This window comes from Abramis brama (genome assembly GCF_963993115.1).
Source record: "Abramis brama genome assembly, chromosome: 2".
Lineage (NCBI taxonomy): Eukaryota > Metazoa > Chordata > Actinopteri > Cypriniformes > Leuciscidae > Abramis > Abramis brama.
Window position 1 is genome coordinate 22,551,411 of NC_139964.1, and position 27,873 is coordinate 22,579,283.

A 27,873-nucleotide genomic window follows, 5' to 3' on the forward strand; every position below is an offset into this window, starting at 1 on the left:
TTTTTATTAGATTAAACACATCTGTAACGGTTATAACTAATAAGAGAGAATATTATTGTTATTTAAAGGTGACTATGTCCGTTTTTACAAGAAGTGATTAAGTCTCTGGTGTCCCCAGGATGTTTAGTTTTGATTATAATATCTCAATCACACTCATATGGCATTGCAGTTCTTCATCATCATACAAGTTTATTGTCTGCATACATTTTAAAGCAATATCAGTCTAAAAGTGTGATGGTTTTCTGGGCACACACATCCGGATGAACCTCATTGGTTCTTGCTGAAGATCAAACGAAGCTCAAAAAAATTATAATACACAGATTGAGAGAAATGAAACAAGTGTTTGTGTTGGCTGTTCATTAAAGGGGTGGTATAATGCCCTTTTCACAAGGTGTAAAATAAGTCTCTGATGTCCCCAGAGTGTGTACATGTATGTGAAGTTTTAGACAAAAATACCACACAGATCTTTTTATATAGCATGTTAAAGTTGTCACTTTTTGAGGGCGAGCAAAAATGCACCCTCACAGCACAGAGGGCGGAGCTTCAAGTGCTTGTGTCCTTTTACCTCACACACACATGCACTGAAAATTTCTAATCTAAAGATCGTGTTCCAGGGGCGGGGTTTATGTAAATTCTAGGGTTGGTGATGTCACTAACCCGGGAGGAATGTTGTGTAGTCTCTACCAGCCGTTTGTTGTAGTCCTTAAAAAGCAATTTCTTTAAAAGAAAATATCTCCCTTTGCTTTGAACTTTGAGCATTGTAACTTTGCAGATGTTGTTTAAAGGGGCATTTCACCCATTTGAACATTGTTTTTTATTTAAAGTGGGTCATATATGTAGTCGAAATGTAAAATAATTTTTGAATTTGGTGCCTTCGTGACCGAGAAAAGACAAAAAATAACTTCAGGATGCATTTGTATGAAAGACAACAACTCCCACAATGCACCACATTGCACAGCTCCGCAAGCCACTCCCACTAATCCAGAAAGCGCATATCTGCCTATAAGAGAAATCACTCTTCCGTCTAAAAGACTAGCTACCACCAGAGCTTGAAATTCATTTCACATTCACACAAAATGTCTAGTTAGTTGGCGAACTCATTAGTGCATTACTCCTCGTTTGTATTTCTTTCGAAAAGGTGAATTATTGCATGGTACCGGGATGTTCAGTCAGAACATATGCGGTGCGAAACTAGGATAGTTCTCAACACAAACGTCCGTGTCCTCGTCTGATTCAGAGACTTCGTCCAGGAGAAATTGTCATCGTTGAAATTCTTTGCCGCAGACGGACTCAATCTCTGTTCGTAGCGGTTCGTAGTTGCATAGTGAGATCACCGGCGCCACCAGTCCGCCCTAACTCGAGCCAGTCTGGGCTCCTCGTCCGCGGCAGGCAGGTCTTCTGCCTCGGCTGCTCTTCGCTATAATGCGGCTTGTAAAGGTAGCCACAAACACCTGATTCAAGCATCAGACTTCCGAAATCCTCTTCCTTTATATCATATTGAGCACTCTCCTCCGCTATTGTCATAACTTTACATCTGTCTCCACAGCGCCTGTTAGCTTAGCTTCAAACAAGATGGAGGATATTGCTTTCAGTTTCAGAGAGTAAAGTCCCACCCACTGATCTGTAATAGGCCTGTAGCGTGAGCGGGTCCCGCCCCCTGGAATAATGAGGAGCTAGTGTTTGTAGTCTCTACACTTTTCAATGAAATGTGACTTCCTGCTTATTATGACGCAAAATGATGATTTTTACGTCATAATAAGCAGGAAGTAAAACACTTAAATCCTTATTTCTCCCATCTCAGGGAAAAATTAATGAAAAATCCACGTTTATTATAATATATGACTGGGTTTCTAACAATAGAAAGCTTAATGCAAATGGGTGAAGTGTCCCTTTAAGCTCAAACAGCAGCATTACACACTAAAGTTAAAAAAGGGAAATCATAATCAACCACCCCTTTAAAATATCTATATTCGTTTTTTTTTCAGGGAGACTACACATCCACAGTAATTTTATGTGAGTGTTTTATCACTTACCCTTGTTTCAGTGGTGAATTATCCACCCATTTCATGATCCCCTCAGTCTCAATGTCAGACAAACCAATCCACACACTCTCCTTGACTAATGAAGTGATGTGCCTCTGTGTGTGAATATAAACAGGAATAAGTGTGATTCCTCTCATTGATTAACAGACACTCACACACTCTCACCTGCTTCTCTTCAGTGTTGATAATGACCAGATCAGCTCCTCGATCTCTGCAGAACTGCCTGATCTCAGACCAGCTCTTCAACTCACTGGATATGAAGAAAAAACCTGGACCACAGATTTTCATACATAAACACTTTTTAAAACTGTATACATATACAGTAAAAAATAAATTACTTAGAAAAAACAGTTGTTTAGACAAACCTCGTTTAGACACTTCTCTCTTCAGTTCCTCACTCAAAGATGTGACTTTGTTTTCTAACTCCAGTTTCTTCTGATTCAAAGAGCTGAAGTTGTTCTTCAGTTGGTCTTTTTCAGTCATTAGATCAGTGTTCTTGTCCTGTAAGCTGATGATAGTGTGATTGAACTCTTCAACTGTGTTCTTGTAACTCTTTAACAGGTCTCTCTCTGCTGTGATGGTGATGTACAGTGTGATGAAGACCAGCAGAAGAACACAAATGAGCCCGAGACACACTGTCTTCAACACCAAACACCTGCGTCCTCCTGACAAACAGAGACAAAACACACACATATCAGTGTATACAGAAAACATCATGCTAAGTTAAATTCCCCCTGCAGTCAATAATTGTATCACTTTAAACTCATCTTCAATCACCAAAATAACATATTTTTTCTTTGAAAAAATGAATCATGCCTTAAAATAGCTTGAATGTAACTCTACACCCTTGCTTCCTTTAGTGTGCAGATCTATGAATATGTAAATTAGCCCCGCCTCCACTCACTCACAGCAGCTCAGATCACTGTACTCTGCAGTGAGCACCACTTTCAGAGATCCACTTTACTTTACTGTAGTAAACGTTGCACAATGTCAAGTGGAAATATTGGTTTAATTCAGCCATATATTTTTAAAACAGAAACTGATTCAGAAGAAGAAGTGGAAGAGTGAATTATACAGGCTCGTCTACAAGTCGATGTATCAGAATGCGTTTTATGTATCACTCTACGGAGAAAGGCATATAGTTGTTCATCATAACATCATAATATATATTATATACACAATTCACCCACCATATTCCTAAATGTACCCAATTTTCATATCAACAAAAAAAATATATCAATCATATCAATCTAAAGATGATCAAACATATTGAAAAAGTAAATGTAATTAATACATTATATAAAAGCAGAAACATTGACATTGTTTTTAGAAAAAATTGAAATTGTATGTGACACTTCCTCAAACATTAGTGACACCTTTAACAACATCATCTGCAAAACCATTTCTGCTTTAAAGTCATTCTTTGCTTACTGCGCTTTTCATCTTTTCCTTCATCCTGGCTGCGAATTGGTGTTTGAGGTCTGAATGTGTCCTCAATATCTCTGCGTTCAACATTTTGATAAATGTCCTCTGAATCCATTATTCGCTGTGTCTGACAGTATGTCTTCACAGATGAGGTGTGATCTTTAGAATGATGAGTGTTTTTTTTTTTAATGCTGCTAACCCCAAACAGGAAGTGGTTTCATTTCACACTGGCCTTCGACACAAATAAAGACATGCAGTCCAACTTAAAAAAAACTCCCTGCAGACTCACACTACTGTGTTTGTGTGTGTACTGTACATTCAACCACATGTTATCTGCTTCAAAAGCCACCAAGAGGAATCTGTGAACACTCAAATAAACTCAAACACCCTTAAACAGGCCAAACTGGACCTTTGTATTGATGATGCAGGAAACAGCAGAAAGTGCCTGAATCTGATGTTTCTGTTCCTCTCTGATCACTTCAGTCTGATAAACCTGCTCTCTGCTGCCCCTGCTGGACTGGAGCAAATACAGCCATAGTGCAATAAACAGATGCACAAGAATGAAATATGAAATAAAAACAAAAATACAGTTTTCTATAGTGATAATGGTTATGACCATTCTATTCAAAGTGAAAGCAATACAACACAAAAGCAGTTTCACAGACACTCAATATCAGAATAACTGAGAGAATCTAGATGACTTTAAACTTCAATATTTTACTGTGATTTTCACCTCAGCGCTTCAGACTAGCAAATTGAGATGCATGATAACAGCCAGAAGAAGGTTATGTTGGCATAGATCTGCTTGTGATGGAGAAAAGTGTGCCACACTAGTCCCAGATAACCCAGTTCACCCTGCTGATGTTTATTATAGTGACACTTTTTTGTTGTTGACAGTTTTAAATTTTTCTATCATGAATTTCCATTTATGGTTTTGTATGTTACAAAATAGCCTAGTATAAAATGAAATTGATATCATGAAAGTTTTAAAGACAGGAACCTTAATCAAAAATCAATAAAAAGAGTGATGATTCCATAAAATAATACAATTAAATACATTAGAAGACGGGATGAACCCTACACTATAAAAAAATTGCTAAAAAAAAAAAACGGCCAAATTTTACAGTAACAATATACCGTAGAAAAAAAATGCATTCTGGATGATATTTGTCGTTTTCGAGAAAGTAGCCAGGAATATACTGTGAATTAACAGCGCTCAAAGTCGACACTCAGAGGCTGTGTTCCAAATCACACCCTATACCCTCATTCACTGTTCCCTACATTAGTTCACTAATATAGTCCACTTGACTGAGTGAATTATTTCATAGTTGATTCAGTTAATTGAGACACTGATGAACACCTGCTGTTAACAACCAGGATCACTGAAGGAAAGAGGAACTAGAAGAACAGAAAAAAATATGAAATCAACTGAAGATAAAATACATAAAAGAGATCTCAGCAGAGGAGGATTAAACAACTCCACAAACAGCATTACAGCTTCACTTATTACTAACCAGTTTCACTTTATTTCTTTCAGACGTCTACAGAAGCTCTTATTAAAAGGTGACAGAGGTTTACATGTCATTTTATTTCCATTTGATGTCACCATGATGGTGATCAGTGATTGCTTTAGTTGGGCTCTTGACCCTTGACTTTCAAACATTAGTTTTTCTTTGGCCGTGATAGCTGTGTCTTTAAAAAGCGTTTGCTATGGCAAAAATAGCTGAAAGTAAACAGGTTCAAATGATAAAGGCTGCTTGTTAATGGTCACAATCATCATGTAGTGGCCTGATTCATTGATCTCATATATTGTCTAACATTTTTATATGGGTGATGTTTTGTATTTTTGATTATGGTGTCATTGTGATTTTACAGATTGAGATCTATCGGGTAGTGATGGCAGTCTGACACAGAAGCTTTGAAATGTACTTCAAAACCATTAACTACAATCCCATTTGAACCTCTGCTCTGAAAGTTGCTTTGGTACGGAAAAACCACGTGACATATGACGTCTGAAGCAGCAACTACACGCAAACCAGTCAGTGCTGCCACGGCAACTGGCAACGCCTCGTTTCCAGTCTGAACTGTAGTGTGCTCAAAGCATAAAAACTTAAATGCACAACATTGTGTTTGGTTCATAGTAGCCTCTACAGTGACAAGCATTAGTTTGTTCGCAATGATTTATTTTCATTACTATGGAAGCATCTAGGAAGAGAGGTCGCTCTGACATGTGGGAAAACTTTATTCTGAAATATTATTATTAAATATTAATAAAAGTAGAGTTATAGAACTGTAACTATCAGTAGCCTATATCATAACTGTTTCAAGTCTGTATAAAAACATCTGAACAAATTTTCTCTGTGCACTGTGTATGTGTCTGTGTGTGTGTATGTGTGTGCTCTAGATTTACTATACTCGTCTTAAAGCCTTCTGTCCACTATCTAGCCAGGATAATTTAGATGCAGTCTTGGCACTTCACCAGGCGAGGTCGCTGTTACTGAAGCTTTGAGCAATAAACCCATTTTCAAAACAATTCTTCTAAATGGTTCAGTGCTTCACCAAAGCTTCATTTGCCCATCACTAGTTCAAGGGCTATATCTAATCAATAAAATTGTGGCAACAGATTACAAGCAATATTATTAATTAAATTTAACAAATTAGAATTGAGCAATAATTAATCAAATTAATTCCTTAAAAGTTAACCATTTAAAATGAGTAAAATTTACACAAAAAAAATTAAACAATTTTTTTTTATTGCCAACATTGAAGACACCTGATGTTAACAAGCAGAATCACTGAAGGAGAAAACCGTAATTTTAAGTCACCGTTATGGTGATCAGTGTCTGTTTTAGTTAGGCTCTTGACCCTTTAATCATTTACTTTCAGCCAGATGAACACTGAGAAAAGGTGATCTGATGGTGTTGGTTGTGTTTTAACATAATCATTATTTCACAATCATTTAACTAGAATTTACAGCTCCCGCGCTGATTACCACCTCACCTGTTTTCTCTTTGGCCTAATTTTCTGCTACTTCTAGTTACCGTTCCCCCTGCTTCTTTGCCAAATTATTGTTTGCAAAGGATTTGCTCTCTTACCTTCTACGTTGACCATCCTCTCGCTATCGCCTTCCTGTCTCGCTACATCCTCTGGTACGTTAATTCTGTTCTCTGCCCAGCTATCCTGCTGCCCATGATCTTCACCTTATCGCACCTGTGAGTCTCTGCTACTGGTCTGGGGATTGAGTCACCCTCGCTGTCTACCATTTTCTACCCTGGGACCACCGCTGTTGACCAGCCAAGTTTTTGACTTTTGTTTTCTCCAGTACTGCGTCCACGTGACGGCAGACTCCTGTGTTACCTTTTCAATAAACTTTGTTTCTCTGTCAGCCTCTGCCCTTGGGTCCTCTGTTATCACTAACAGTGCGCTCGCATAATTGCAATTTGAAACCAAACCAAAATTTACCGAATGTATAAAATGTATCAAAACATGAACTTTGGTTCGCACCGTAGTGCAAACTTTCAGGTGTGAAAACGCCCTCTTTAGAGTGGGTCCAAATGTTCTCTGAGCAGAGTTAATTTAACCCCTGGGGATTTTGCTGTGCATGGTGGAAACTAGATGAGACAAAAAATGTACAGGTCTTCGAATAAACTAGTCAAAAATGTCACTTCTATCGTGTACAGTCTGTATTATTATTTTAAAGACTTCTTTAAAGTCATTGAGTTTCACTTTTCAAACATTTAAATACAAATTGCCCTCTAAATCTATAAAATCTGAACTGCCTGTAGCATAATTTCTTTTAACTTTAAAATCTCTGTGACTAGGATTTTCAACTGAAACGTGCTTTACAGCTTATTATCACTTATGAGTTTAGCTGACTTTGAATGAGAGAGAGACTCTGAGGCATTCAGGACTGGTGCACTGCATTTTCATATAGTTTCATTCTACTATATTTTAACTCTAGCCCATCTTAAAACATCTTTGCCAGAAATTACACGTCATTTTCAAAAAGACATCAACATCTAAACCTCTGTTAATTCTCAATAAGACGTGAAGCTGGTAATGCTGTTTGTGGAGTTGTTTAATCAGATCTTGAGAGAGTTAATGAATAAAGTTGTTTATTAAAGTTGTATAAAGTTGTTAAAGTTTGTGTTCTTATTACTCTTTCTTTCAGTGCTTGCTTACAGCAGGTGTTTTAATAATTAAAAGAATGTTTGAGGAACATCATACTAACCTTTCAATAACATTCTATTAACATTCAGGAAACATTTTTATGTTCTTGGAATGTTACAAATCAACTTTCCTATAATGTTACATTTTAAATCAAAATTAAGTTGAAATAATGTTTGAGGAACATTATATCTTTTGAAAAAGGTTCCTCTAACATCAAGAAAACTGGACATTTTTTATGTTCCCGGAACCAACACTGAACATTTGGAGAACGTTCTTATAACAAAAGTCTGTTAGCTGTTAAATTCTGTAATTATTGCACTGGTGGATTCGTGTCAGCCTCAACTACATCAGCCGACACCTGGCCTATAGTTTGATCCTTGTGAGCTTGTAAATGGCTCCAACTTACTCATTCCATTGAAGCATTGTGTCCCAATTAGGAATGTAAACAGAGTCACTGATAAGCAGTTCTCTGTATTATTTTGACAGTCCACAAGTGGCCTATTCAATCACAATAGCTGAATCATAATCTGCATCATCTTTGGCAACACAGTAATTTTCATTTGTTGCACGGAAACACTTAACTAATGAGTTTTCAACAAAGTTTCTGTTTAACTTGAGTCACACTTTTCCAGGGAAATGATCCCGACCCAGAATTTCCTTTACTTGCTTTTTGTAAAGAAAAGGTATTCATAAATAGTTCCATAAATTATATCAGAAATTTACATACACAGCAAAAACTCCCCGGAGTTTATTTGAGTCAATACTCAAGAGTGTTAAAGTGTTAAAATAAGAGTGTTAAATGAACAATGAAGCAGTTAATGAGATTATTAAGTGATTAATTGAGTGAAGATTGACCATTATTGAAGATATATATATACATTTTCTTTTATCTATAAATTCCTTAGTGTGCTGTATATCGTTATGAAAAGCAACAGGGGCGTGATGTGAGTCACCTAAACAGGTAAAATATGATTGAAAATAAAGGGATTATCATGCAAGACAGTTGTTATATCGAGTATTTAAAAAAGGTTTAGAGGATTTAAGTTAATCCGTAGACATGAATTCATGTATGCTAAAAAGAAATATAACGATATAGTATTATAGTAAAATGAATCAACTACGCTGAGTAAAATGAACCCAACATGTGTTTTCTTCTATAAAACAGTCAAGTCAAGTCAAGTCAAGTCATCTTCATTTATATAGCGCTTTTAACAATGTAGATTGTTTCAAAGCAGCTTTACAGAGATAAGCGTATAATTTTAGGTAACAGAGATTGTTTTGGCTTTATAGCGGTTCTTTAATAAAGTTATTTTCCAGCTAAAGTTAGTTTTGATTGATTCGCTTCCGTCGCAATGATCATTTGTTATTAAATTAGGGGCCGCTAAGACGACACCATTCTCTCTACACAGACTTTAAACGCGAACCATGTGAGAAACGCTGATGGCGTTCACATGCGCCTTTAGAATGGGTTCTAAAGGTAGGTTTTAAAGAGGGTTTGGAATTCCCTACAAGCCAAGCCTAAACAAAGTACTTGTCTTTCCTTATAAATTTTGATAAAGAATTTTATTTTATTTTGTCGCTTTGGGGTAGGAACGCGAAACGAATTTTCCCGACAACGCCTTATCTGTAGAGTGGTAAAGGTCCTATATTTACCGTCCAAATTGTTGTTTTTTTTAGAGTGTCCTGTTGTTGTTGCTGCTGTTGTTGATTATTGATGCTGATGTTGATTCACAGCAAAATCCCCAGTGTTAAATTACGTAACACTGCTCAGTGTTTATATAATCCACACTCAGAGTGTTATAAGTAACACTGAAGCAGTAACACAGGGTTTGTGATGCGAATATATTAGTGGAACAACATAATTGTTAGATTATAAAAAAACTTGAATCAGGAGTAGTTGATACCCTATGGCAACTGTCAAATGATTGATTGACAGGTGCCCCGCCCCTTCCGGTGACAGGTACCCGCCCCTTTTGGCATAGGATCAAAGGGATCAAAGAAGATCAGATGAGATCAAAGAGATCAAAGGGGTTTTGAAGTCTTTTTGACAGCTAGTTTTGACCTATTGACCCTCCTAACCCTTGATCATGTAGTTATTGACAGCTAGTTTTGGGTTTTGATGCCCTTTGAAGCCTTTTTATATTGACAGAAAGTGTTTTAATAATTACGTCATGGCTATGACAGCTAATTTTGATATTGTTTGAAACCGTTTGATGCCTTTTGATACTGACAGAAAGTGTTAATCGTTTAAAGACACTGTTATAATAATATAACAGTTAGTGTGTGTTTTTGAAGTTGTTATCACAGGATTCTCCTCCACATATTCCTGAGCGTATCCGGGCTGTACTGTGAAAACTGATAAGGAAAAAACTGTGGAAGTTTATCTTTAAAACAATATAAATGAAATGTTTATAAAATAGCTTACTAAAACCTCACACCAAAAGTTTAAATAAAATGAGAGTCACAAAAAATAGTGTGTGTGTGTGTGTGTGTGTGTGTGTGTGTGTGTGTGTGTGTGTGTGTGTGTGTGTGTGTGTGTGTGTGTGTGTGTGTGTGTGTGGAGATCAGACATCAGAGGAGATGTGACCATCTGTGTCACGGGATTTCCCTCTGCCACCCTTCGCATTTGAGCTCTGACATCTGAAACGTACTGTTCAGACACTGTGATTAAACAATGTCATACAAAACACATCATATCCTTAATAATTATCGTGCCAATTAAACTAAAGTTGAAAAACATACTGTTCTCATGCTCATTTCACTAAGGTTGAAAAACATTATGTTCCTTAAAAGTGTATAAATGAAATGTTTATAAAGTGGCTTACTAAAACCTCACTCAACAAGTTTAAATAAAATGGAGTCACAAAAGATCACAGAGTGTTTACTGAAGCGCCTCTCCAGCACAGCCCCGGCCTGAGTGGTGCGCGCGCCCTCCGCATTCTGACATCCCCCTCCTTCTGCTCCTCCACATTCCAGAGCACAGTGATAGTGAGAAACAGAGATTTTATAAAATAATGTATATTTCACACAAATAATATAATATACAATAATATAAAATAACATCTTACTGAAACCAATTCTTTCAGTTTTAGATAAACAAAAGAATAAAAAATCATCTTACATAAAACATTCTGTTCTTTAAAAGAATATCAATTCTATAATATAGTATAAATATCTTGCTCATTTAACTAAAGTTGAAAAACATTCTGTTCTCATGCTAATTTAACTAAGGTTGAAAAAACTTTGGAAGTTTATCTCACACAAACGTTGAAAAACCATTCAGTTCTTTAAAAGTGTATAAATGAAATGGTTATAAAATACTAAAATCTACTGAAACCAATTCTTTCAGTTTTAGATGAACAAAAGAATAAAATCCATCCGGCATGTTTAGATAACTAAAGGGCCTCTTTTCACACCACCTGTTTGACCTGTGTGTGTGTGTGTGTGTGTGTGTGTGTGTGTGTGTGTGTGTGTGTGTGTCTGTGAGAGAGTCACACAAATTCAGCGATCAGGATATCAGGTGCTTAATTTATTTCAAAGTATAATCTTAAAAGTTTAAATGATATCTTTTAAAAAACAAAACACTGTTTAAATAAAATCTTTAAAGTTTGAATACATACGCATCTTCTATTTACCTTTTTGAAGATTACTGTAATGATTTTGTTTAAATTGAACCTAAGGTATAATTGTTATTAAACAATGTCTGTTCAAAAACTTTAGATGGTTGAAAAACTGTACTTAGTCGTCTTAAATCTCATTTATATGAAAAGATTCAATCATATTTTTTTGTCCATGCGGGGGTTTCAATTTGTATGGCTTTCCATAGCCATAATGATTTTTGTACCGTAACTGCATATTCTATCCCTTACACCTAAACACGACCATCACAGAAAACTACATTTGTACATTTTCAAAAATGAAATAAATACAATTTCTAAGCTGTTTTCACTCAGTTCTAAAAAATGAACTAATCTCTATGTGCATCATGTCACAGCGTATGTAATGTTAGTCTGCTAACGCCTTTCCAGAGCTAAAGTTTTGTTCGTACTAAATTTATAATCGTAAAAGTTTAAATATGATCTTTTAAAATTAAAAGACTGTTTAAATAAACTCTTTAAAGTTTGAATACATACGCATCTTCTATTTACCTTTTAGAAGATTACTGTGACCTAAGGTATTATTTTTACTAAACAATGTCTGTTCAAAAACTTTAGATGGTTGAAAAACTGTATTTAGTCGTCTTAAATCAGCATTTTTTTGTCCATGCGGAGTTTAAATTTTTATGGTCTGGGCTTTCCATAGCCATGATGATTTTTGTACCGTAACCAGAGTTGTATAGTCCAGTGGTCAGAAAGTAAAAGTCCTGCCATGTGTTTATTCCACCCATGAACTCAGCAGCTGATTTCACTAATTAGTTCTCTCTCCTGCTGAATTAGCAAATCCAGGTGATTGGAATACAATACTGAGGAGGACTTTTACTTTCTGAACCTGGACTTTACACCTCTGCATAGCAATGCCACTGTCAGCCAAGAGCAAAGAAATAAACCAGAACTGGACCTTATCGTAGCCAAAAAATCTGTGTATATTAAATATGGAGTAATTTCAGCCACAATCTTAGATGAAATCAAATGAAGATAAAAGAAGGCATTAAATCTGTGAAGATCTCAGCAGAGGAGGATTAAACAACTCCACAAACAGCATTACCAGCTTCACTTATTACTAACCAGACTGACTTTATTTCTGTCAGACGTCTACAAAAGTTTTTATTGAGAATTAACAGTTTATTTTAATATATTACCAGTTCCATATGATCTTTATTAAAAAATAAGACAATAAATGATTTTATTTTTTAAATTTGACTGCATTCTTGTCCATTTCTAAATGTTTACTTTTTGATTTATGAATTAAAACAGACTGATGGGAAAAAACATTATTTTGCTGTTACTTTTTTAAAATTTGTTTTATTATTATTATTCAACAATCTCTTTCTTTTTGTTATTTTTTATTAGTTGTAATTTTATATAAACATTTAACTTTTAAAATAAAGGTTTTACAACAACATCACCATCTTCTGTTATATTTGGGCCTCCATGCTCATCTATTTACAGTATATATGATATTGGTGAAGGGATTCTCTATCTCTAGCTACGGCCCTGTTCACAGGAGCAGCTGAGAGCGAGTTCCAGCTGATAACGGTCATAAAGTGTGAGATAAGGTGCAAGTAGCTAAACTAAACATTTCATATTTGACAGCTGTTTTGAGAAATGTTAAACAACAACAAAAATAATCAGGCAAACTAATCAACTTTTCTCTAATTTCACCATTTTGAACTTAAAATAGGCCTATATAATACATGTGATTTAATGTGAGAGGAGAAGAAACAAATAACAGCCATTTTCATCATATTAGGCATAAGATTAATAATGAATGTGTACATATTGTGAATTAATTTAATAAACATATTTACCTAACATCCATAGCCTTCAGTAAATTAAGGCTAGACAAGAACAACAGAGTTCCTTTTTAACTCTGCCCCCTGCTCTAGTTAGAACTTTGGAGCGCTTAAAATTGTGGGGCTCAAAAATAAGTGTCATTTGAAACTCTTTTATAGTTATTTTTATCAAAAAATATGTTGATAATGATTAAAAACTTTAGTGCCCTTCGAAGGCACCATTTTAGATAGTTTGGCATGCATGGGATTGTGTGTCCATATGCTAGTGAGAGCGAGCGTCTGGTGCTCAGAAATACATTCTACAATGATATAAAAATATAAAATATATCTTCATTAAATGCCTATTTTGTCTATTCTACTAATGTCTATTCTTTAATCCACACGCTGTCATAGCCATGACGTAATTATTAAAACACTTTCTGTCAATATCAAAGGCTTCAAAGGGCATCAAAACCCAAAACTAGCTGTCAATAACTACATGATCAAGGGTTAGGAGGGTCAATAGGTCAAAACTAGCTGTCAAAAAGACTTCAAAACCCCTTTGATCTTCTTTGATCCCTTTGATCCTATGCCAAAAGGGGCAGGTACCTGTAACCAGAAGGGGTGGGGCACCTGTCAATCAATCATTTTTTGACAGTTGCCATAGGGTATCAACTACTATCAGGTTATTTCATAATTGATTATAAAACCATCAACAGGTAACCATCATTTCACTTTAGCTTTCTTTGCTGCTGTAAATGTGTTTAGCAAACACACTGTCACAGCGCCCAAAAAAGACAAAAGATATAATACGAGTTAAGAGCCCAACTAATGGAAAAACTAATCACTGTTATGGTGACTTCAAATGAAACACATTAGAGATAAACCTCTGTTAATTCTCAATAAAACTTCTGTAGACGTCTGACAGAAATAAAGTCAGTCTGGTTAGTAATAAGTGAAGCTGGTAATGCTGTTTGTGGAGTTGTTTAATCCTCCTCTGCTGAGATCTTCACAGATTTAATGTCTTCTTTTCTCTTCAGTTGATTTCATCTGAGGCTGTGTCTGAAATTATTCCATATTTAATATACACAAATTTTTTGTCTCAGATAAGGTCCAGTTCTGGTTTATTTCTTTGCTCTTGGCTGACATGTGACATGCAGAGGTGTAAAGTCCAGGTTCAGAAAGTAAAAGTCCTCCTCAGTATTTTGTTCCACTCACTGACTGAGTTCATGGGTGGAATAAACATATGGCAGGGCTTTTACTTTCTGGATTACCCACCTCTGGCTCTGAGCAGGTTTGAGTTTAACACTGGGTATTTTGCTGTGAGGAAACATCACATTACAGTATGGGGGTTTCCTGGTTACATATTTCCAAAGAATATTTTTTTTCTGGTTTTGGGGAAAGGAGCCATGAATAACAGATAGTTGAAGAGACACCACCCAAAAAGGAGAACAACATTCTTGTAAGTTTTCAGTCTTGAACACACTTCATCTGTGAACACATAGGCTACTGTATTGTAAGACTGTGAGTTAGAGCAAATAATGAAATCAGGCAGGTATATTGTAAACAGAGTTACCGAAGGCTCAACTGGACCACAAACAGAGAGTCTCTGGCAGGATGAAGAAAAAGCTCCAATGTGCAGTAAGTAGAAATTTTATTCTGGTGTAGAGATGGAGTTGGTAATGGAGCAATAATGTTACATGGAACAATAAAGTTACTAAACATTTCAATCATTCCTTTTTTTACATTGTAAAATCCAACAGTTGTTCTAACTAACTAACTAACACTTTTTTAGTTACCTTTACTTAATCTCGTAATTGTAAAAATCTTCTGTACTATTCACATGCTATGCATTGGTTATTCAGAAAACCCAAGTTAAGATTGGTTTAGTTACGTTTTGTCAAGCAAAAAAAAGTAAAGTAAAGTTTAAGTAAATTAAAAAATGATTTTTAAAATAAATATAAAGTTATAAAGACAATATAAAGACACCATAGATGGTGCTGTTAATGGTATCACTAATGTTTAAGGAAGTGTCACATGCAAGTTCAAATATTTTTTTCTTAGAACAATGTCAATGTTTCTGCTTTTATATAGTGCTGGGCAGGCTTCATAGATCACTGAAACCGTTAAAGCAAATGTGCCGAGGCTTCGAAACAATCCGACACCCGTCTCCAGGGTAACCTCTAGTTGCAAAAAATGTTTTAAGTAAAATCTATTTTGAATGCAATTATCTAATCAACTAATAAGATTATCAAGTGTCTACATGTTTATCAATTGTCAGGGTTTTTTTTTTCTTTTTCTATGAATGGCTCAGCAAACAGTCCAATAAGACACTTATTTACTACCATCATTCATTATAATTATACTAATGTCTGATTAAAATGTCTACAAATGTATAAAACTGATCAGAGATCAGACGTAAACTCTGACTGCGTTCTCTGGAGTCCTCTCATTCCGATTCACATTCCGATTGGTTGCCGCCGAACCGTGTCATAGCACATTACCTTAAAGGTGACCTGACTTCAACTCTTCTCGCCGCCCTCGCTGGAGCTCGCCGCCGATTCGCATTGAAAATGAATGACTTCCGGCCACTTCGACGCTCTCGCCGGCGGTGGTGTGAACGCACAGTAAAAAAATAACAAAAATTAATAATTATATAAAAGCATATTATCTAAAGACAAAGATTAAAAGGATGATTTTAATCCTTTTTTTGTAATAATATATGAAAGGTATACACTGATATGTGTGTGTTTTGTCTCTGTTTGTCAGGAGGACGCAGGTGTTTGGTGTTGATGACAGTGTGTCTCTGGCTCATTTGTGTTCTTCTGCTGGTCTTCATCACACTGTACATCACCATCACAGCAGAGAGAGACCTGTTAAAGAGTTACAAGAACACAGTTGAAGAGTTCAATCACACTATCATCAGCTTACAGGACAATTACACTGATCTAATGACTGAAAAAACCAACTGAAGAACAGCTTCAGCTCTTTGAGTCAGAAGAAGCTGGAGTTAGAGACTGAACTAAGGATGTTATCTAAACAAGGTTAGTACAAATGGATTTGTATGTTTATATGCACTTTACAACACATATAATTCGCTAGTTGCACGTAGCCGCCATTTTGGATTTCGGATCAGCGAGGGTATGCTAAGACACTTACGGTTTCGCATTACGCCCGGTGCAGGGAGCCGGAGAAAGACGAAATTTATCTTTTATAGTTGTTTATAGAATCAATTATCACTTAAAATACTACTAAGATCCATATTACTATACGAGCCAATGGCAATTAAATGCACGGACGCATAGTCAGATTAATGAATGACATACAACTGTTCACGAACAGAAGATTGTATTTGACTCATGCTGCATACATATACGCAATGACAATTATGCCTGCTGTAAATATAGAGTTGTGTTTGTTTGCATAAAATGCACCGTGAACATTCACATGTTTGCCCTGTGATCGGCTACAATTTATCTCCATAAATACTATTTTCTCAATTCTGCGCATATATTTTTACTTTCTTACATCAATTGCTCGATCAATATTATCATCACATATTTTACATTTTCATTTTTTACGGTAGGTACCACAAACAATTTAATATAGGTAAGTTTGTGTATATTTTACACAATACATGCTGCTTATAAACACCAGACAGATTATTATTATTATTTATGGAACAGATCTTTACTCATCTCACTTGCACAAAATAAATGCAGTAATAGAAAGCATATAAACGCACAGGTGAAATACACTGAAAATGATATGCATTTAAAAATTTGATCGGGTTGAAGTCATCCCTCCGGATCTTCTGTATCCACTCGGCCCGTCCCGCGGTGTCAACGGGGACTGCATGAAAGCTGACTTCTCTGTTGTAACGTGACGAAATGGTATGTCGTGCCGAAAAGTGATGGTCTGCCGAAAATTGATTGCATTATTTTTTGCAATAAGTAGAGGCTTCAATCATTTTGTTGTAAGTAGAATACTGCATTTTATGGGTTGTTTTCGACATTTAAAGGTATTTTAACAGGTAAAAAGGGCTGGATTGGTTGGTACACAACAGGTAAAATAATGCAGAGTCATAAGGATAATTGCAAAAGAGATCATGTCTTTATTTTATATATAGCTCCGCAGTAAGTCATGTTATAGGATACAGTCCGTTTTCCAAATAAACACGTATTCCATGGGCAACAACAGGCTTCTATTATTTCCTATAATCATGTAAATGTCATACCTGATTAAGCTAAAAACTGCACACACTTATTTGGCCACAATTGTTATTAGTATGTTAAAAGAAACGTTAAAGTATCACACAGACATACCTTTGCTATTACCACGGACATAAACTGATGGTTATTTGCACGTTATGTCTGTTTGATCCAGCTGTAGACGTAAAGATGGGCGCAATCAATTTTCGGCGGACCATCACTTTTCGGCACGACACCGGCACACAACGGCTGCGTTCGAAACCGCATACTTCCCTACTATTTAGTATGGGAAAAAGAGTAGGCGAGCGAAAAAGTATGTACGAATCCAAAAGAGTAGGCGAGAATTACCTGGGTGACGTACTAATTATCGCGAGATTCGGACTTAAGTGCGTTCGAATATGCCTACTTTCCTACTATATAGTAGGCGAAAACAGTACGTGAAGGAAGCAGTACGTTTGAAACATCAGTATTCATAAAAGAGTAGGCGAGAAGTTCCCGGATGGCTTACTGCTTCCGGCCAGATTTTCTAAATTTAACTATTTAAATATTAAGTTGTAGTTCATTTTAATTATATTGTAATTTCAAACAGAGCTATTACAGCACTTTTCTGATTCTTGATTTCTGTGCATTTGCTGCAGATCTTTTGTGGTGGAGCAGGACCGGAAAGATGATGGCGGCATTTGTGGAAAAAAGCGTTTTTGTCTTCTAAATAATACTGAAATCAAATTACATTGTGTGGTTAAAATGACTGCTTTTGTGTTATGTTTGTGCATTTTTGTAGGATCTGAAATGCCAGCAGGCTGGTGTGAGCACTGAGGATGAGGAGCCCAGAGCTGAATCCTGGAGATGGTGCCATGGATGAGACCCTCCATCACTCCACCTGCCCTTATGAGACCCTCCATCACTCCACCTGCCCTTATGAGACACTCCATCACTCCACCTGCCCTTACTGCCTCAGATTGTGAAGCACAACACTATACGCAACAACCTCAGTGCCTTCAGCCTACATACATGATTGTAGTTTGAATAAAGCTTTGTTTCATGTGTTGACTTGTATATGCATTTGTTTATTGTGTGATGGTGACTTTGATTCATTCTTTTACTAATTTATTGTAAAAAACATTGTTGTCAGTAAATAAAATATAATTATTTAATTAATGCTTTAATTATTGTTTGAATGAAAATGTAGATATATTCACTACATACACATCTAGAGTGTATTCATGCGTAGCTATTTCATATGACATACATATTAATGATACTTTACCAAAGATAAATGTTTCGCATATAAAATCAAGTTTTCTCCAAAGGCGAATCTTTGCACAGCTGCCCTTTGTGCAGACATTACAAATGCTGAGGAAAACCGTTCTAGGTAGAGCTGTCCAGTTACTGATGTTATGAGGTATAGGATATACAGTGCAATGCATAAGTTAATACACCCATGCTAAAGTTGACTAAAAAGAGGAATAAAAAAATCATATTTTGGAAATTGAACTTAATGCCGTAATTTACAAAATTAGGAAAAATCCAACCTTTTAGGACACCAATTTTCTTTGTGAATGAATAATGTATCGTAAATAAATAAATGTTCTTCCTTAAAATACATGGTGCATAAGTGAGTACACCCCTATGTTAAATTCCCATAGAGGCAGGCAGATTTTTATTTTTAAGTATTTTTTTTAAATTAATTTTTAGGATACTATGCATCCTGATAAAGTTCCCTTGGCCTTTGGAATTAAAATAGCCCCACATCATCACATAGCCTTCACCATACCTAGAGATTGGCATGGTTTTATTTCAGTTAGCCTAAAAGCTAGTTTGATTTGCATTGAGAGATGATCTTATGGAAAGTACCCCATGCCAATCTCTAAGTTCAATTTCCAAAATATGATTTTTTATTCCTCTTTTTAGTCAACTTTAGCATGGGTGTATTAACTTATGCATTGCACTGTATATATATATATATATATATATATATATATCATGGGTTTGCATACATAATATGAAATTTTATACACAGGAAAAAATAACCTAAGGCTGAATATCTTAATATATATTTTCTTAAATAATTCATTATAATACATTAAAAAAAAAATGCATTTTTTGTTATTTATAGGCCTGAGGGATGAAACGAGAGTTAAATTCAACAAGAACAAAGAGGACAACAAAGCAGTAATTGCCACCTTTGCTTGTGGTTGAAAATGTTTGGATATAAAATAAAGAAATTAGCAACATATACAAGAGATGACAATTTTGAGATTTCGTAATAAAAATAAATAATATCGTTAAGGATAAGACGGTGGGTCACATTAGTAGGCTTAAATATAAGAACTTAAATCAACCCTAAATGTATTCACAAAATAAATGGGCAGCAGTTTCTTCAAAAAGACCACAAAATGAGCAAGTTTAATCAATATCAAGATATTTACAGAGAGATGAATTAAACGTGTCGTTCAAATCTTTTAAGCTGTTGCGCGTGTGATAACGCGTCGTAGGTCACATGATAACGTCAACATGGCAGATGTCCGGTTCGCATTCATACTCAACGAGATCTGGCTATAAAGTACCTACTCTTTTAGCGCTCGTTAAGTAAGTACTCATTGAAATTAAGTACCTACTCATTGAGTATGCGGTTTCGAACGCAGCCATAGATTAAGTGCTGAGGCTGTCCTCTGAAAGGCAAGTCACCTCTCTTGAATCCTAAAAACACTCCTTGTGAAAAAAATATCTCTGTGGTAATGGAACTCGGTCGCTGCGTCTCTCGCTCTCGCTGTCAGATCACCGTAGTTTTCACTGGAAGTACTGGCCCACACACTCAAGTTCGAACGTCAACAGGGCAAACATGTGAATGTTCACGGTGCATTTTATGTAAACAACTCTAGTCGTAGTTGTAACTCTATATTTACAGTAGGCCTAGGCATAATTGTCATTGCGTATATGTATGCAGCATGAGTCAAATACAATCTTCTGTTCGTGAACAGTTGTATTTCATTCATTAATCTGACTATGCGTCCGTGCATTTAATTGCCATTGGCTCGTGTGATAGTAATATGGATCTTAGTAGTATTTTAAGTGATAATTGATTCTATAAACAACTATAAAAGATAAATTTCGTCTTTCTCCGGCTCCCTGCACCGGGCGTAATGCGAAACCGGAAGTGTCTTAGCATACCCTCGCTGATCCGAAATCCAAAATGGCGGCTACGTGCAACTAGCGAATGAGCTAAGTGTTTGTTTATTGAAAGGAAATGCCATTTTTTTCATATTCAATGAGTTGAAGAGCTGGTCTGAGAGCAGGCAGTTCTGCAGAGATCGAGGAGCTGATCTGGTCATTATCAACACTGAAGAGAAACAGGTGAGATTGTGTGAGTGACTGTTAATCAATGAGAGGAATCACACTTACTCCTGTTTATATTCACACACAGAGACTCATATCTTCATTAGTCAAGGAGAGAGTGTGGATTGGTTTGTCTGACTCTGAGACTGAGGGGATCATGAAATGGGTGGACCAGGGTGAGTAATAAAACACTCACAGAGAAACAATTCATATTAATTTAAGTCATTTTTATACTCATTTAAAAATTAGATAATGACAACATAAATAGTTTTCCTTAATTACACAAACACAATCACGACAACAACCAACCATAAAAAAATACTTCTCATAAATAAACTGCATGGATAAATTGTTCTCTCTTTTACCTTTCTGCACTTTAACTCCTGCTCTGCTATTCTGGTGCTGTGAATATTGTTGGCTCTTTTATGACGAATAAAGCTTGTTAAGCTCCTCATTTGTTGTTTTACACATTTTATTCAGGTTTTGGTACAAAGGTGAGCCGAATAACGCAGTAAATGAGGACTGTATTGAACTGAATCCTACAAGAGGCCCTGTGAACAACTGGAATGATCTGCCATGCTCTGATACGAGGAAATGGATTTGTGAGAAATAAGTTTCATAAAGTCTTGTTGTGCTTTTGCTTCTGTTATTTTAGTGAATCATTCTTATTGTGAATGTATTATTTCTGATTGAGGATTCTGTCTTTTAAAAAACTGCCATCTGATCTTCATGTGAATTTGCTAGAAGGAAATGTAAAATTGTCATTATTTTTTCATTGCTTTAATAAACTCACAACATCCAGTTTCTCACGATGTGAATGAGGGTGATCTGGGACACCAAACCTCTGATGTGTTCATGACTGTTCTGATATTGAGTGTCTGTGAAACTGCTTTTGAGGTGTATTGCTTTCACTTGAAAGTGAAGTTAAAAGGGTCGTTATTATTTTAGTAAACTGTCTTTTTGTTTTTATGTCATATTTCATTCTTGTGTATCTGCTTTATTGCACTGTGGCTATATTTGCTCCAGTCCAGCAGGGGCAGCAGAGAGCAGGTTTATCAGACTGAAGTGATCAGAGAGGAACAGAAACATCAGATTCAGGCACTTTCTGCTGTTTCCTGCATCATCAATACAAAGGTCCAGTTTGGCCTGTTTAAGGGTGTTTGAGTTTATTTGAGTGTTCACAGATTCCTCTTGTCGGCTTTTGAAGCAGATAACATGTGGTTGAATGTACATTACACAAACACAGTAGTGTGAGTCTGCAGGGAGTTTTTAAGTTGGACTGAAAGTTTTTATTCTTGTCGAAGGCCAGTGTGAAATAAAACCACTTTCTGTACTGTAAAATCCAACAGTGATTCTAACTAACAATTTTTGTTAACTTTACTTAATTGTACAATTCTAGTAGTCTGTACTATTCACATACTATGCCCTTTTTTTACTTTTTTTGCCCAAACCCATGTTCAGAATAATTGTTTGGTTTGAATGCCATTCTGTCAAGCAAAAAAAAAAAAAAAATTCTTAATAGACTTTTCTCTCTAAGACTCTTTTCTCTTAAACTCTGTTTGCATTCACTTATTTCCCAAAGTCATCTTAAATGTTTAATTGTCAATACAACTGAAAAATTTGAGAGAACATCACATAAGCTGATTTTGAAACAAAGACATTTTAGGAAAATCTACATCAATTTATGAAGTTGTCGAGAATTGAACATTTAAAGGGATACTTCAGGATTTAGCATTAAGCTTTGTATCAGTAGAAAACCCGTAGTATTTTCGATTTATTGAATTTACCGTGCTTTCCTCCCTCATATCCCCCTGAGATGAGAGATTTATGTATTTTTTGTCTGGAAAAAATCCTCTGATGACGCAAAAATCGTCATTTTGCATCATCAGAGGATTTTCTGGCCAGAGGCTAAAGACTACAGCCAGTAGGAGCTGTCCCGCATGTCTTCAACCCGCCCATAGAGGGTGGATCTCACTCACAGAATGTACACAGTGTCAGCCGTCTTTCTTTGGAAGCTAAGCTAGCAGGCTCTGTTCTGTGGAGAAAGCTGAGTAGCAGGAGAAAGCTGAATGGGTTACCATCCTCTTTTTCCCGGACATGTCCGGCCGTCGAGATCGTCCAAAATGTCCGGGATTCAGCTTTTGCTTTCTGCAGTCGCCGTTCATTGTTTACATGCACACCTTTTGTTTCAATCTAACTGAATTCATTCCGATTGGTGAATCTGAATGTAAAGTTTACATGAACTTTTTAACATTGCTAAGAAAATTCCCGCTCCTCCGTCGCTCATCAGTAATCACGCCACTGGCCTCGCGCCGTTCTCCCGCGCCCCTCAGCCTCGTCCTGCTCGCCACAGTAAACATAACGAATGGCGACTGTAGAACGCAAAAGCTGAATCCCGGACACTTGAAGAAACCTTCCTGCAACCGACCATGTGTGTTTATCCGGTGAAAAGAGGCTAATGAAGCGGAATGCTGCCATCAAAGGCTTTGAGTGAGTATACTACAAGTTGTAGTTTATTTTAATCATTGTAATTTCAAACAGAGTTATTACAGCACTTTTCTTATTCTTGATTTCTGTGCATTTTGCTGCAGAGCTTTTGTGGTGGAGCAGCTTGGGCCTGCAAGGACAGATGATGGCGGCGTGTGAAAAAAGAAAAGGGAAAATCTGAAAAGTAAAGAGAGAGACCTGTTAAAGAGTTACAAGAACACAGTTGAAGAGTTCAATCACACTATCATCAGCTTACAGACCAGAGAGACCAGAGACCAGAGTCGCGTCTTTGAGTGAAGAACTGAAGAAGGAAAAAGCTAAACAAGGTCAGTACAAATCTGTTTTTAAGTAGATTCTTTTTCCATAATTTTCTTTATCTTAACTTATCATGCATTGTGGGCCTTTATTTCCATGACAACGGCTTTTTGGAGTCTTAAAGGACAACTCCGGTGAAAAATGAACCTAGGGGTAATTAACACATGGTAACCGAGTCGATCGTTCCCTGCGATGCGTTTTCATGAAAATCGAATGTATAGAGTTTTATCTTTAAAAACAGATTAGCTCATAACACTAGTATATGGGGCACAGAGTAAGTAAAAATAAATCGCTAGTTAATACCACTAACAAGGCTCAAAATAGCCTCACACTAACACGGTAGCATAATGAAGGTCCCTACATGCAAACCGAAGCATTGAGAACTTTGTAAGTGTACAGACAGTTTAATAAGAAGATACTTTATAAAGACAGTACATTACGCGTTTACATGCAGGATCCATCTTGGAAAACAGTCTCAACTAATCGAGTCACGAACGCCGTGCTACGTTAGATTTCACAAACGTAATTCCTATCAACAAGCTCACTTAGTAACCATGTGTTAATTACCCCTAGGTTCATTTTTCACTGGAGTTGTCCTGTAAAATTACGGTTTTCTCATTCAGTGATTCTGCTTGTTAACATCAGGTGTCTTCAATGTTGGAAATACAAAATAAAGAGTTCTTAATTCATCTTTGACGTCTGTCTGCTATTCAGATATTTTTGTTTTAAAAAAAAATGTTGTAAATTTTACTCATTTTAAATGGTTAACTTTTAAGGAATTAATTTGATTAATTATTCTAATTTGTTAAATTTAATTAATAATATTGCTTGTAGTGATGCACCGAAATGAAAATTCTGGGCCGAAACTATATATATATAAATTGCTTGAATTTAATGGATCTGAAATGAAAAATCACAAAATAATAATCAAACTTTTATTAACAGTTAGCCTACATAACAAAACATAAAATATTTTTAACAATAAATATAAATAATAATACCAAATAATATTATTCTTCAAGTTTTATGTTCCATCAAATAAAATAGTTTTTTAAATGTTGTGCAAAAGAAAAAATCCACAATTTTGGAGATTTTTGCAGAACAAATGTTACATATTGCAACTTTGGTGTCCTCTCGTATAGGGCTGTCACTTTTGTGAAAAATCCTGTTCGATTTTTGAGACATAAGTGTTCATTGAATCGTTAGTAATTTGCCATTTGGCGTTGATCCGTTTTTTTAAATATAGGCAAATCCACGGACAACTAAACAGGCATTTGGACGAACGTAAAGAGGGCGCTTGAGACGCGCACAAGTCAGGAATGTGGACTGCCATAACATCAATGAAAAACATTACTGAAGGCTACATATTATGCAGAAATAGGCTGTGTGTGTGTGTGTGTGTGTGTGTGTGTCTGTCAGAACCTGCAGTTGCTGTGTGACGCGCGTTCGCTGCGGGCATATCGTGACGAGCTGGACGCTCCGAGAGAAGGCCGTTAAAATCGATTCCCTATTTTCGTTTTCGAAACTTGTGTTGGTTGGTCCGATCGATTGTGCAATAAGGGTCCGTGTACGTTTTGATAGTTTGTTTTTTCGTTTGAAACACAAAACAAAATAACGAGAAACCACCTGTTTTTCGTTTGTCGTTTCAAACCAAAAACAAAGAAACGGTAAAAAAAAGAGCCGTTCTCCCGTTTTTGGTTCTGAATCCAAAAACGAAAAATGACAAAACCAAAATCAAATAACGGTCCGATTTTGTTTTTTTGAAATTCCTTTTTCCATTTTTCCGTTTGAAGATCTACACTGAAACATAGACAGGTTGGCCACGTGACCCGGAAGTAATAGTAAATATGGCCTATCAAAATAAAAGCCAAGCTTTTAGAACGGTCATAATATGCAGCACTAACGTTATACCAGAGTAACGTTAGAAGAAGAAAAATCAATTAATAAATAGCCTTATATAAACCTGGACCGGAATAAATATGTTAGCAACAGTAGTTTATTAGATTACGAAGCCAAAACATTTTTTTGTGTGGATTGACTTGCATGGATGAATTGTTCACCACAAAACGATCAATTTAGGCAAACAAAGTAAATATGGTCAGTTTTGATTTCATGTGGACTTTAATTACAGGGAAATGTGCCAAAACATTTTATGTTTAATGTAATCCTGCAGCCATAAAACAATGGCATATTGGATTTTAATATTTGTATCAATATAAGTGTGATGTAGCTTCAGTGAAGATGTAACCAGCAGATAAAAAATATGGATGTTACTGTCATACAATATAGAACAAGAGGCTTATGACACCAGAGATATATAGGGGATACAAGGGAATGTTTAGACAGATATCATTACTATGACTACAATTTTTATTAAAAGTTAATTATTGCAGTCAATGGGAATACATAACTATTAACACACTGTAACACTAACAAGTGAAATGAGACAGATGAAAATTGCTTGAGACAACCGTTGAAATATTTGTTGAAAAATATTCTGAATCTTGCAGATGTGATGGAAAACCCAGTTGTGGCACCGTGCTGCCGCAGCCTCGTTGGATGCCGGGTCTGCGTTGAGCAGTGGGCAACTACCTCGCCGCACTGCCCAAAGTGCAGGGACGAGATGTTCCAAGAATTTTTTTTGTTGAAATTACAGGAATGGGGGAGATTGTGAATGTTTTGAAGGACACTATAAATTAGGGGATTGTTTTAGTTAGTTTTTATTTTAGGTTTAGGTTTTAAGTTAAGTTGAATGGTTAAGTTTGGTTATGTTCATCTGTTATGTTATTTTATGCAATTAATAAATTGTTCCATTTTTTTTCTATTATTCTCACTTGCAGAACTTCTTTTGTTGTAATCATTTTGTTATTTTATGCAAATAATAAATTAATATAAACATTTTAATAAAATAAATTAAGTATAATAGCACACATGTAAATCAGACAATCAAACATGAGGAGAAAGAGCTCATTTTGGTGAGTAGGCTAATGCATTAAGCAGCAGTGCTAAGAAACGTGATTTGTGAAAGCACAGTTGTAATGAAAATAATGGAAAGTGTTTTAATTACAGAACATAAATCAATATCTCCATGACAGTAGCTCGCACACAGCAGACACAGTGCGACACCTACTGGTGTCTGTAATCGTTTTGAACTGCCCTTGATTTTAAACTTCGTTGGATTATTAACGTTACATGGAGGACTGAGAACCTTCACATATGTCGTTTTTGATTGTATTATAAACAAACTACTATCACTATTAGTAGTCTTGAAATACATAATCTGAACAATGTTTCGAGGTGTGGTAACTGTAGTATAAGCGGAATAATTGACTTCAGGCCGTTGAATTATTAGAAAAATAATGCACACCCGAGGTATAACGGCCCCTCCGCTTCGCGTCGTGACCGCATTACCACCTCGGGTGTGCATTATTTTTCTAATAATTCAACGGCCTGTCTTCAATTATTCCTTACGTAATAAACTACTGTTGCTAACATATTTATTCTGGTCCAGGTTTATATAATCCTATTTATTAATTGATTTTTCTTCTTCTAACGTTACTCTGGTATAACGTTATAGTGCTGCATATTATGACCGTTCTAAAAGCTTGGCTTTTATTTTGATAGGCCATATTTACTATTACTTCCGGGTCACGTGGCCAACCTGTCTGTATTTCAATGTAGATCTTCAAACGAAAAAATGGAAAAAGGATTTAAAAAAAAACCCAAATCGGACCGTTATTTGATTTTGGTTTTGTCATTTTTCGTTTTTGGATTCAGAACCAAAAACGGGAGAACGGCTCTTTTTTTACCGTTTCTTTGTTTTTGGTTTGAAACGACAAACGAAAAACAGGTGGTTTCTCGTTATTTTGTTTTGTGTTTCAAACGAAAAAACAAACTATCAAAACGTACACGGACCAATAAGTGACAGCCCTTTGACATGCTTAATCTTTGATAGGCAGACGCGTGATAACAGCTCGACCGTGAGTGAAACCTAAGCGCTTGCGCACGGATGGGAGGCGCGGGTGACATTCATTTTCGGTTTACGTTTTCGGCTGTTTTTTTTTATTTCGGCCCGAAACCGATAATGCCATTTTCAGCCGAACATTTTCGGCGGCCGAAATTTCGGTGCACCCCTAATTGCTTGTAATCTGTTGCCACAATTTATTCATTTTTACAGTGTAGTGCATAGCAACAGTAAAAATGCACTCCCTCTAGTGGTTATTTTGGGAAAAAACAGGTGGGAAGCGTTTTACCCCAGGGGGGCATTTCCCCCCCCACTCTACCTCTATAATAGGTTATTCCCAGACAGCAACATAGTGTTGGCCAGATACGGCCCACATCTGGTACACTTGGATTCCACACAGCCCAGATGTGGTCCGGATCTGGGCCGAAACTATAATGTGTTGCTGTCTAGGTTTTTAAAGAGTAATAGAAGTATAGATGTACACACATGAAG

The 27,873-nt window shown here is 36.1% G+C and overlaps 2 protein-coding genes and 1 long non-coding RNA gene across 3 annotated transcripts in view; 2 read left to right on the forward strand and 1 right to left on the reverse strand.

Moving 5' to 3' along the window:
- LOC311076550 (uncharacterized protein) overlaps nucleotides 1-3,973 on the reverse strand; it is a 5,008-nt gene extending 1,035 nt beyond the window's left edge. The window contains exons 1-4 of the mRNA XM_084104877.1: nucleotides 3,474-3,973; nucleotides 2,408-2,707; nucleotides 2,208-2,311; nucleotides 2,034-2,137 (exon numbers count right to left, since the gene is read on the reverse strand). Coding sequence (XP_083961003.1) covers nucleotides 2,034-2,137; nucleotides 2,208-2,311; nucleotides 2,408-2,707; nucleotides 3,474-3,582 — 617 coding nt within the window. The 5' untranslated portion in view covers nucleotides 3,583-3,973. The remainder of the gene's footprint in view (nucleotides 1-2,033; nucleotides 2,138-2,207; nucleotides 2,312-2,407; nucleotides 2,708-3,473) is intronic.
- Nucleotides 1-22,151, forward strand: part of LOC311076559 (CD209 antigen-like protein 2) — a 47,970-nt gene extending 25,819 nt beyond the window's left edge. Inside the window, exons 4-5 of the mRNA XM_084104890.1 lie at nucleotides 20,704-20,791; nucleotides 21,096-22,151. Coding sequence (XP_083961016.1) covers nucleotides 20,704-20,791; nucleotides 21,096-21,130 — 123 coding nt within the window. The 3' untranslated portion in view covers nucleotides 21,131-22,151. The remainder of the gene's footprint in view (nucleotides 1-20,703; nucleotides 20,792-21,095) is intronic.
- Nucleotides 14,542-18,422, forward strand: LOC311076585. Its single transcript, XR_014604682.1, has 3 exons — nucleotides 14,542-14,709; nucleotides 15,838-16,112; nucleotides 17,918-18,422. It is a non-coding gene; the product is annotated as an uncharacterized lncRNA (long non-coding RNA).
- Nucleotides 22,152-27,873: the final 5,722 nt, after the last annotated feature.